Source organism: Benincasa hispida, chromosome 1, assembly GCF_027475165.1.
Source record: "Benincasa hispida cultivar pf3 chromosome 1, pf3_genome.v1.1, whole genome shotgun sequence".
In the NCBI taxonomy this organism is placed as follows: domain Eukaryota; kingdom Viridiplantae; phylum Streptophyta; class Magnoliopsida; order Cucurbitales; family Cucurbitaceae; genus Benincasa; species Benincasa hispida.
Window position 1 is genome coordinate 77,024,207 of NC_143478.1, and position 12,494 is coordinate 77,036,700.

A 12,494-nucleotide genomic window follows, 5' to 3' on the forward strand; every position below is an offset into this window, starting at 1 on the left:
TATCATGAAAAACATTTAAGATTCATAAATATCATAAGCATGCTTTCACATAAAGCATCTTCGTGTTCCCAATCAGGGTTGGAAAATAAAACTGAAAACGTGGAATCATATTAACTGAAAATCCCTGAAATAAAGCTCATCGTTATCATGTTGTAAAATATCACTACTCCACTGTCAGAACATGGGGGAGAGTCCTTTTACACAATCCCTAAAACTTTTGCCTAGGCTAAAGTGAGAGCCCTTTTGCTCGATCTCACCAACCTCAATAACAAGGTCATACGTGTACGTAAAGCTGAATTGGGCCCTGACCACCTTACTATACCTTTGGTGTCAAGGATTTCTAGCATAACTAGAATCTAGACAACTTTATTTAATCGTCCGCATAGGAAGATACTTATCTTCAAACTCAATGTCTCGTGAAGTGTATCTCTCGACAACGTAAAATTAGTGTCGGGAATTATGCATATCTCCTGACAAGTAATTTTAAGCATCAAGAGTTAGTACTGACTCCCGACGGTTACATGATACCCATCAGGAGTTAGTAACTCTAATATCATATCTAAAATCGTCTTTTTCTTCTCCGAAATCCCCTTTCTTCTTCTGTCTCTCCCCTCGCTCGAACGTCGATCAATGTCAGGTCGTTGAATGTCACACCACCATCGATCAATGTCAGGTAATCTCTCTCTTTCATGGTTGTGTTTAAGGTATTTTGATGGTGAAATCAGGGTTTGTTTAGGGATTTTGATGGTGAAATCAGAGTTTGTTTGTTCTTTTTACATGGATGTGTTTGATGGATTCTGTTTAGGATAATTTCTTTGAGCTTTTGCAAATGGAAAACTATGTCCATAACTGATCTTCTCATGGGTTTATGACATCTTTGGTTTTTGACCCATCTTGTGGTGGACTTGTCTATGAAAAATACACACAAAAAAATGTTACTTTCTTAAAGCTAAATATTATTACACTAATCAAAATTAATTAATATATTAGCAATCTTTTTTAAATCTCCAGGGCGCCTTCGAATCTCTACGCGCTCTCGGCATGAATTATAGTACTCTAAAGAAAATTAAAAAAGATACAAAAATTGGAGAATTATCTTCTCTTTCTTGAGTTCGACTTTGTAGACGTAATTTCAGCACCAAGATGACCAACCTTTGGAAGGTTTTTGAAGAGGATGAAGATTGCTCTTTTCTTATATTTAACTTTAAAAAAGAATATGAGAAGATAAATTTGATGAAGAGTATGAAGAATTATTTGAAGAGTGGCAATAAGAAGTGGAAATCTATAGAGGAAGATAGGGGCCAAAAACAGGTTTTTGGTTGTGAAGATGAGAGCATTTTGCACACGTGATTGGCTTCACATTTTGAGCACATTTGAAAATGGCTTTTCTTGACTTGTAGATTTATTCTTTTTGTTTTATTTCCTTTTTTTGAAAATTTTTTAAAACTTAAAAGATTTTTTTTTCTTATTTTGTAAACATTTATGTTTGGAGTCACATTTTCCCTTTTTCAAACTTCAAAATATATTAACTTTGCACTTTAAAAAAAAAAAAAAAAAAAAACTGTAGTTATGGTAGCCAAACAATTGGATTTTCTCTTGTTTTGTGAAGTTTTTGTATGTTTATGGAGGTTTATGATGTTTGAATGTTGTGTGGGATGGATTGATATTAGTTAAACTAGTTTTGGAGTTCAACTTATGGGTTTTGTGTATTTGTGGAGGTTTGTGGTAGAGAACAACTGGATTTTTCATGTGTTTTGCGAAATTTTTATGTGTTTGTGGAGTTTTTGTGTGTCTGAGGAGATTATGAAATTTGAATGTTGTGTGGGGTGGATTGAGATTAGTTATACTCGTTTTGGGACGATTCATCTCCTTTGGTATTACTTAGACTTCCTTGTCCTTGTTAACCAAAATGACATGAGTCTAAGTCTACTAATGAAGGCTGGAGAATCTAGTGATGGATTTGGATTCAGTTTCCATGAGAAGATGTTCATGCTTGATCATTTTAGAATTGTTTAAAGGAAATTTTACGTCTACTTCATTATTTGTGCTTTGGTTGTTGTTACTGTAGTTGAACCATTGTTGTTGAACCTCTCTCAAATTAGCTCTTTATACAGTCATGTTCTTTGGAAAGATTTGGTTATCTAGTCGTTGATGTTATTGAAGGTTCTTTCTTGCTCATCCGTTTGCTTGGAAGCAACAAGCACCTTTGTCGAAGATTTGTATCTTTCCCAACGATTTGATTTTAGGTGGTGACTTTGAGATAACCTATTGGTCATGGGAGAGATCTATATAACCTAGACCATTTAAAAGCATGGAGCAGATCGATGTGTCAATTTAACTCTTGTTAACTTCTCTCTTAGATTTTGAGTTTCTCTTCAGACTTTATTAACACTACCTTTTTTGTATTCACTCACTATGTCTTATAATTTTTTTATATTTAATATTGATATATATAATAATGTCCTCTAATTAATGTAATTGTAGGTAAACTACTATTTTGGAGATGTTGTTTAGAGATGTTGGAGATGTTGTTAGAGATGTCATCAAACTCTCTTCTATGTATTCGTCAAGACATTTGTTTTGTAGACCATCTTTGCTAACTTTTCTCTCTATTGTGTTATAAAAAATACCATCGACTTTGTTTATTTATTTGTTTTATGTGAGTACGTTTGATTTGCTTAATAATGTTCTAAATATTAAGTTATTCATATCAAAATTTTAAACAATAACAAAAAAGGGGAAAAGGGGTAAGAGTTTGATCTCCTGAGGACGGCATCGGGTGTTCCACTATCTCCCGACAACTGGTAAATCGTCGGGAGTTTGATTTCAGGAAATTGGGTTTCCGAATCAAACTTCTAACGATAGAAAAATCCTTGAGAAATCAAGGAACTCTTAACGACAAATATACATCTGTTGGGAGTAGATAATTCCCGACGCAATACACAAGGCATCAAGAGTTATCATTAACTCCTAACAATATGTATATGAGCGCCAGAAGATGATCTTCCGATAGATATATACTGACCAAACTTACGACTATATGAATTCCCGCACATTTTCACAATTTCTCAGCGATTTCAAGTGTCGGGAAAGAGATATTTTCTTGTAGTGTTACGTGGGAAGCAAGGATGAATGACAACAACATGGGATATGTGGCTCAACCAAATGAAACCTTAGAAAGCTAAGTAGGTGGTGGATGGCTGAAGAGCAAAGTTGAGCATACAAAACATGGGATGATCACTTCAAAAGGAAGCATATATTGGACATTGTTAGGAGAAGACACATCAAGTCTACATGCAAGTAGGTGGTGGCAAAGAGTAAGTGTTGGCTCAACATGAAGAAGACACTTAGATTTCAGGCAAGGAAGAGGTGTCATGCGTTGAAAGTATGAGAGGATGGTAAGGATAGGTTGCTGAGGCCTATAAATACCCTGGAGGATCTCATTTCACCTCCCTATTCACAATTTTCTCAAGAGAATCTCAAGAGGGAAGTGTTAGAGGGAAAATAAAGGTTGAAATTAGGATTCATTCATTGAGGTCGAGCAACCAAGCGTCCAACAAGTTGTCCATGCATTGAGGAGAAAGGAATCAAACGTCCAACTTGGCTATTTCAGGCAACCTTGCGTCCAACCATGCTTAGGAGACCAAACCTTGCATCCACAATTTTCTTTGCCAATTAAAAGGTTTAGTTTTGTACCCATCAGGGTTGGTAAGATAAGTTTAGGGTTAAAAAGATATTCTAAGGTTATTTTAACCCTAAACATGATATTCTAAGTTGATTATTGAAATAATACATGCTCGGGATCTAGGAGGAAATCGGAGGAAACCATAGAACTCATAGCAAAGGGAAATACTTGCTAGTGAACTGTAAATGGTTTCATTTTCAATGTTTTTATTGAATTAATATACATGTATAGTACTATTTATATGTATGATTTAGAAAATTTGGCATGATCATTGAATTTGGTTTCTTGAAATTTAAATCAGAAATCACTGAGTTCCATGGATTTGTGTTTCCAAATATTTTATCAATGATTTGTTTTAAAAGCATGTTTTATGCTGAATTTGCTATTTGAATTTGATTGGATACTTGGGTTCTGAAATGTGGTTGAGAGAATGTGATTTCAATCACAGGAAATTGGGGTTGTACCATGGAAAATGTTAGCATATCTCAAGCACCTCTAATGGGATATTGTTGATATGTGCACATTAGATAGGTTGTATTGGGTACTGATATTATTTCCTCGTAAATTGATTTGAGTTTGTTTTGGATATTGGGAACTAGTTTTCTATAGATTCGGTTTTGGAATTTCTTGTGATCATGCCATTTGATTACTTGATATGTTTTATTGGTTGATGCTCGTGTAGTGACATTTTATTAAGTATTTCAATATTTTGATTTGATTTCCAATCGTTTTGAAAAATAATTTCAAAAGCAAAACTTATGTTCATATAAAGGATACCACTTATTGGGCTCCCCAGCTCATACTTTTTAAATATTTTATTTTTTCCTAGGTAGCAGGAGCAGAACGTTCCAGAGTGCTACCAAAGGTTAGGGTATGTCACGTCAACAGAACGACGTCTAGATTCATTTATCTTTAGAGAATTGTTGGGAATTAGAATTGTATTAAGATAGTTGGATGTTAACATTTTTTTTTTTTTTACAAACATTAAGTAGTGGTAATCAAATTATCTTTGAATTAAATGCTTCTGACTCTAGGATTTATTAAGTGGAAATAGGGCATGATGGATAGTAGATATTACAAAACGGTAGGATCTACTATCTTCACGCCTCCTTTTGAGTGGAAAATGTCAAGCTCGGAAAGGGGTGTGATACTATAGATAAAAGATATAGATCATTTTTCAAACAAAATATGGTTAGACATTAACCTAGATTTTTGAGGATGAAAGGTTCTTTACATACTCCTTCGCCCTGTTCACAAACAGCTTCAACCTGTTGAGCCCTTCAACACTGCCAATGACTCCTGAATCCTCCATTTAAAGGGAGGATTCATCGTCCACTAGTTTCCACAAGGAAGCTCAACTCCTTTTGCTCAACTCTTTTTTAGTCTGATCATCCTCATCCATTTCCCTTGCCAACCATCGAGGTGTTAGCTCCTTTGGGGTCACAACAAAGTGTGAATCAATCATCTCTCAAACAAAAATCTCTCAGTACTGTCAACTTCCTTCCACTATGAAAGAGTAAGGAGAAGGAAGGAGAGACAAAAAAGTGTCATGCCGATGATGGAATAAGTGGTTGGGAGGGAAAGAAAAAAAACACGGATACATTCCACAGGTCATCATCTCTATTGACTCGGAGGACTATGAGTAGGATCCATGTTTTTCTTCCTTCTTGTTTGTTGTCTCCCAACTTGATGAATAAAAAAATTATGCAATATTTTTCTAAGAAATGAAAATTTTCCTTTTATAGTACATGTTCAACGTATGCTTCATGACTGTTTAACTGTCAACTAACAAAACGATACCTTAACGCATACTGACCAAATCAAAACAATACTTCCATGTAAACAAAGTAATGTTCATGGATATCGATATCAATACTTGATATACGAACTAGATAGTAGGAAAAAAGTAAGGAAACAGAAAGTAAGGGACAACACAAGTGTAATGTTATCGCTCGTACATATCGGTATCGTCGACATTGATGTTTAATATCATTTTACCAATAACGGTATATGGCCATTTAGTTACGGCTACCATTACTAATTTTAGGTGCATCCAAAACTGTTTGGATGGTAAGTGAAATACACCTAAAATGTGCATTTACAACCTTGATTTATGATAGTTTCTAATATGATTTAGTTAGATTTGATGTGTTTGCTAGTGAATTTCAAAGTTATGTTCGAGATAGCAATTCAATGTTAAAATGAGCAAAAAGAAAAAAAAAAAAACCAAAATATGTCCAAGAAAATCAATCCCGGGCTATATATCGGGAAGAGACGAGAAAAAGTCAAGTTGTCTAAAAATAGGGCAATGCCAAAACGTTGGTTTGGCATTGCACTTCGACACTCTAACCCAAAAGCAAAGAAAAGGGGGCATCAATGCAGCACAACACCCAGTGTTGCAACAGAAAAGGCATATGTGCGTGGCAGGGGAACGACACCGCGGCACCAATCCATTTATGAAAAAATAAAGTTTTTTGGAAAGTTTATATATATATATATATATATATATATATATATATATATATATTCCTAGGTTTTTGGCTACCGAGAAGATTACACCACATCACGAAAATCAGAGTCTTAGAGAGAATTGTTGGTGTAGAGAAAGTGAGTAAAATTAGAGGTTTGTTTGGAGGCCATTTGAGATTTTGATGTGCGAATCGAGGTGAGATTGATGGACTTTAACGGTGCAAATAGCTTTGAAAGTGGTTTTCTCTTCGTTTCCTTTGTTTTTCTTTACTGATTATGATTGTAGCAATGTATGAGAATATGTTTGTAGTAATGATGCGTGGCCAAAGCTTTAGTTCTAGGGTGTTGATGGACTTATTTATAGATTTAAGTTAATTGCAAGTGTATTTTCTATGAATGTATGTTATGGATTGTTTTTAATATTATTGTGCTTATTACATCGATTGATTGTAGATGTATGTTAGGCTGAATGTTCAATTAGAAAGACTGCATGTTTAATTGGATCTAGAATATTAGATCATCAGTTAATCTATCATATGAATAGTTAGGTTGCTAATGAAAGTTAATTATGACTAACTCTAATGCCATACTTCTTAATTTTATTTTTTAAAAAAATTAGTTATCAATTAGGTTAGCATGGGAAAATATTGTTATTAGAAGATAACCGAACACTAGTTTCTAGACTTAAATATGTCTTTAGCATAATAATTCATATAAACACTATGCACGACTTAATGAAGTAATTAAGGAAACCAACACCTTTGAACCTCTCTATCTCTTAAATTTCACCATTATTTTTATGTTTATTTTCTTTATTTTCAAAATTAAAATATAATCACAATTTTGCTCCTTTGATAAAATCGAGATAATTTTAGAATAGCTAATTATAATTTATGCATTTGATCTCTAGATGACGATACTCGATCCTTTAACCATTTTACTATAACTTGACCCGTGCACTTGTGGTGGCCTGAACTCACATCAATAAGTAATGATTCATGGGAGGAAATCTTGACAATCATCAAATGTTCACACACACCAAAAAAAAAAAAAAAAAAAAAAAAGAAAAGAAAAGAAAAGAAAAAGTAATGAATCCCATGTAATTTTTCATGGTGTAACCAAATTGGTCACCCTCTCCTCTACAATTCGATTATAGATCGGGATTACTAGTTTCATTATGCGTCCCACCATTCATTACGATTATAGAATATTAGTAAACAACAACAAATATAATTAACTGGGCCACACTTTATAGGTGAGTAAATGTGACCTTAGTTCAAAATAGTTTTTTAAACTTAAAAAGTGAATAATCGCAGATGTCCATAAACTTCTTAAACTCTATTAGCGTAGAAGACTAAGGTATTAAATATCAAATTGAATATTATATGATCGTAAAAAGGTTGTCTTATATATCTAAGAGGACTTAAGCTTCCAATTTGGTGTATAGTAGGTTCATAAATTTATATTAAAAACGTGTTTAAGGTGAACGACTTCTTATACAAAAGAATAACTTATTTGATATATAAGGTCCACAAATTTTGCTAACTCCTTTATTGCAGGATTTGAGTCATTCGAATCATAACCTACCATCTTTTAAAAAAGAACTCACTTGGTTTAAGATCTCATTGTGCGTTTGAGTATCTTCAATTTTCAACTTCATCTTTTCGTCTTTCTCAACTTCCAATCTTACATTGTTGAATGCTCCAAACCGAGTCGATAATCACTGCTCTATCATTATTTCCTATCACCTTCATAAGTATCTGTACTTACACCTACTGCCAATTCTGCTTCAAAAAAATGCATTGGATTTCTTCTTCCTCACTGTTTATTGTCTACCTTATTTTTTCTTTCCTTAAAGGTTGATTGTGTCTTCTACATGATGAAACATTGAAAATTAATAGATTTAAAAGCTAACTGAACTCCAACTAATTTCAAGATCCAAAGTTCTATGGAGGTGAGCAAAATTTGGTGGGAGATTGTTATTATTTGTTTTTTTTTTTTTAAATAAAAAATAGCCGATTGTAGTTAGAGAGGGATATGAGGATATACTAAGGTGGCATAAATGAAACATAGGGGCTGTTTGCGGCGTTGGAGTTATGATGTCTGTAGAGTTCTGATGTCTGAGGAGTTCTAATCGAGAATGTTCAAGCACTAAGATGATATACGATACACGAAAGGAAAATGATGGTGATATATGAAACACGATTAAAAAATGGATCTACAAACAATTAAAATCGGTGAGATAGGATAATGAGCTTCAAAATAATGAGATGATATAGGTGATATAGGATTACCATCTCATGAACTCCCAAATAGCCCCATAAATTTATTCACTCTCTACTAAAAAGAAAAATTAGACATTTTTCATTTGACTATTTTGTTTTACGATTGTCCTTTTCGAATTTAGAATCTAGATATACATATACTATAAACAAAAGAAAAAAAATATATTTATAATTAACTGTTTGAATGATAAAATAAGTAAAAAATAGTTGTTAAATCATTAACTACAAAGAAATATTTATTTGTTAAATCATTAACTACAAAGAAATATTTGCTAGACCATTTTGATGTAAGATAGATATAACAAAATTGAAAAGGTATATGATGTGTTTAGAATATTTGTATTATTAACGGAATTATAGTAATGGAGATCAAACAAACCTCCTACCTCAATAGATGAATACATTTTAACCATCGTTGAACTAAACTCATTTTAGTATAATATCATCGTTTTTGTTGTTATTATTATTATTATTATACACTTCGAATTTTCCAAAGTCCTATTCTCCGTTACTTTTTTTAATCAAATTTTAATTAAATAATTAACTTTATCATTAAATTATTTATTATGATTAGTTTTATATGACAATTTAAATTTAAAGATAAATTATTCAAATTTTGGCCTAAAAAAGCTAATTAATTTGTTAGTAGAAAAAATTAAATATAAATCAAATTATTCACATATATATAATCTAAATTTAAACATTTAATTTAAACATATTCAATCTTTTTGATGAATAATCAAATTTAAAATCTTTTGGTAATATTTATATAATAATAATAACATAATATTAGATAACTATACTAAATAAACATGTAAAAGCTAATCGGGGCGGGGACAGTGACGAGGAATATATTATTCGTCTCCGTCCCCGTTTAGCTCACAAATTTTTTTTTTCTCCCACTTTTTCTCCCACTTTTTCTCCATTCCTATCTAATTGGAGAATCCCGTTTGGGATGGACCTCGTGGAGAGTTGGAGAAATTGGACATCTCTAGTGGATGCTATTTTGGCTTTGGAAATGTTTTTTTCTTTCGGGAACTGAATTTAATTTGTAGCGGAAATTTTTGCGTCCGTGCGTTTCTAAGTTCATATGCATAAACAAAACACCCCACATTATCTTTCCCTCACATATCCGCGGCCACAATTTTCCCGATAAAGAAACAACACCCAACTATGGCATCTTCGCTAATCGCTTCTCAAGCTCTCCCGCTTCGACGGCCCCTCCTCCCTCCGAAGCCCCACCGCCCACTACCTTCCCCGCCCCTCCTCCGTTTCTCCACCGTCAAGTCTCCAAATCTTGGCCTTAGGGTTTTAGCTTCTTCATCGCCTTCCACTTATTCATCAAAACTTTCCCATCAATCGCAAGAAATCCCGATTGCATCACTCCTTACCGGCCCGACCCGGATACTTGCAACTATTCTCTCTGTTTCCCTTGCATTTTCGACCTTAATTGTCAAACTGGTTCAGAATGTTTGGCCGATTTTGATTCCTCAATGTCTCGTAAATCCCTGTGCTGGGCTCGGTGCCCTCCAGCCGGCCGGCTCCTTGTTCTTCGCCGCTTTACGTGATCGCCCCGGTGGATATCTCAATACGCCTTTGACGGTGGTGGCTGCAGGGTTGGCCAAATGGCTGGATATTTACAGTGGGGTTTTGATGGTTAGGGTTTTGCTGAGTTGGTTCCCCAACATCCCTTGGGACCGGCAGCCACTCTCTGCAATTCGGGATCTTTGTGATCCGTACTTGAACCTGTTTCGGAATATAATTCCTCCAATATTCGATACCTTGGATGTTAGCCCACTTTTGGCTTTTGCGGTTCTGGGCACATTAGGGTCAGTTCTGAACAATAGCAGGGGCATTCATTGAAGGAGGCGATGAGTGGATTTGGTTGGCTGATTGGTTAGTGGCGGAATTTACGACGAGTAAGGTATAATTCAATTCATGGAAAGTTGGATTTGAGTTTAGGTTTTTGGATACTTTGTATTTTAATGCCGTAAGTTGTTTTTTTTTTCTTCAGGGGCTTTGAATTTGCGAGACATGATTGTAAATTTTAGTTAAAATATTTGAATTTTGACAGCTTTTAATGAAAGCATTTGTTCGATGAGGTGATCGTTCATGTTTATGTTAGTTTCCATTTCATACATAGAAAGGGCTGATATATTTGAATTTGTTTGTTATCTGTAAATTGTCATCTGCTGTAGTACTTTTCACCAGTTTTCCTACCCAACTTTTACTTATAGCTTGTGGAATGATTTAGAAGTTGGCCCGATTACTATGTTTGTTAATGTTGATGTTATATCAATCATATGAGTCAAGAATACAAGGGTTGTAATGAAGTTAGAGTCCGTTAGAAGGTGGACCTTTTAATACTTTTAAACACTTTTGTACTTAGAAAGTCATTTAAAAACCCTTAGTGGTGAATGTAGCTTACTTAGAACATGATTGGATTGACTTTCTGAATACAAACATTTTTTAAGCCCTTAGAAAGCGAATCAAACGAACACTGATGCCCTTGTATTAGAAGCTGGAACACAAATTCTCAAATTGATTTGTATCTCAAGCTGAAGGTACTGGCACAACTACTAACAGAATTACTAAGTAAAATTTCTCTCTCTATTTCCCATGGATGGTCCTGTTTTATTTTCATGAATGAAATTATGGATGCCAGTACAAGTCTAATACTTTCCCGTCTCGGGTTCTCTCACAATGGGGTGTGGGGTATGGATGCCAGTACAAGTCTAATACTTTCCCGTCTCTGGTTCTCTCACAATGGGGTATGATTAGTCACAGAACTCAGAAGTGCGTTTGCCTGCTAGTATCCGTGCACAGTGAATTGATAAGAGTTTTTAATTTGATCCAAATCATATACGGCATTCAAAGTCTTCCTGTTTTTTTCTCCCGGGGAAAGGGTTGACTGGTTTCTTCCAGAAAGACATGTATAGACGTGGGATATGGCGTGATTGAATAAAGTAAGTGATATTGTTTAATTTTATGATTTATTTGAATGGACTAGTCCTTGTATGGCTGTGCAGATATATTTTGGCATCATTTTTAGATGGTGAGATGGTCAAAGACTCAAAACTAAAAGTACAGTCGCAAATCTTGTTTGTGTGGATGCCAGTACAACTATTATTCCCCCTTTGAACGCATCTGGTATTTGATTATTATTATATTACAGGTGGATTCTGGCTGTACCCATATTGGCATGGAGAAATATTGGGATTTCTTAATTAAGCTGTTGATGGGTTGGTTGAAAATGTTGTGTGTGAATTTTATATACTTAATGTATGCTCTTCAACTTCTTGAATCGAAGTTGCATTTGATATTTGATCAAGTGCCTGCTATTAGGAAATATCTTTACTTACTGGACAGGTGGAAGATATGCGAAATAGACAATCCAAAATGAAAACTACCTTCTCTAGTTTTGCTTCCACGTGAATCTTCACCTTCAGGTGTGGATGGATGGGGGAAATAACCCAAAATAATAATGTAGTTGGAGAACGGGCAGGTATCTTGAAGTTGAGCTTGATTGATATGGAAATTGAAAGTTCCCTTTTTTTCCATTTCTTCACGGCTTTGATTTCACGCATATTTTCATTGTGCAAGGGAACGGCTTGAAAGTTGAATGAGCGAATATGGGATTTCGCTTGTACTGGTCTGTTTGGTGTATCAGAGGCAAGTAAGATGTGACATACCACCACACACTTTCTAATTTGGAATCCTGATTCCTAAGATTGGCTTGAATTCGACCTACTCCCCACTTTATCTATGAATTAGAATGGAATTTTGTATGGACTTGGTTTTTTCTTATTAGTTATTAAGGGGGTGTTTTGGCTAGAAGTTGAGTTGTAAAATTTGTTGTATAAAAGAGTAATCAAGCATAAAATTGGCACTTTTATTTTTTATTTTTTAATTTTTATTGTGGAGCCTTCAAATTCCTTTGATCAAAGGTGGGGAGTTGAACACCTCTTAAGTGGTTATCTTATGGTACAATAATGGAGTATTGGGACTAGTGACTATCGTCGATGGTCAATAGTTAACACAGGAGTCTCTGATAT

At 34.3% G+C, this 12,494-nt stretch overlaps 1 protein-coding gene across 4 annotated transcripts; it reads left to right on the top strand.

Moving 5' to 3' along the window:
* The first annotated feature begins 9,330 nt into the window (after nt 1-9,330).
* On the top strand, nt 9,331-12,341 carry YLMG1-2 (YGGT family protein). Of its 4 annotated transcripts, none has more exons than XM_090315965.1 (3): nt 9,466-10,363; nt 11,469-11,944; nt 12,043-12,341. In XM_090315965.1, the coding sequence occupies exon 1, from the start codon at nt 9,613-9,615 to the stop codon at nt 10,300-10,302; it is 690 nt and encodes a 229-aa protein (XP_090172091.1). In that variant the 5' UTR covers nt 9,466-9,612; the 3' UTR covers nt 10,303-10,363; nt 11,469-11,944; nt 12,043-12,341. The 4 variants fall into 4 exon arrangements, with proteins under 4 accessions (XP_038895892.1, XP_090172091.1, XP_038895908.1 ...); XM_039039984.2 differs by having other exon boundaries at nt 9,479-10,363; nt 11,615-11,944; XM_039039964.2 differs by lacking the exons at nt 11,469-11,944; nt 12,043-12,341 and adding an exon at nt 10,454-10,540 and having other exon boundaries at nt 9,331-10,363.
* Nucleotides 12,342-12,494: the final 153 nt, after the last annotated feature.

Bases quoted from the DNA above. Each gene is read 5' to 3' on its own strand.
- YLMG1-2 (XM_039039964.2), top strand. From the start codon at position 9,613: ATGGCATCTTCGCTAATCGCTTCTCAAGCTCTCCCGCTTCGACGGCCC.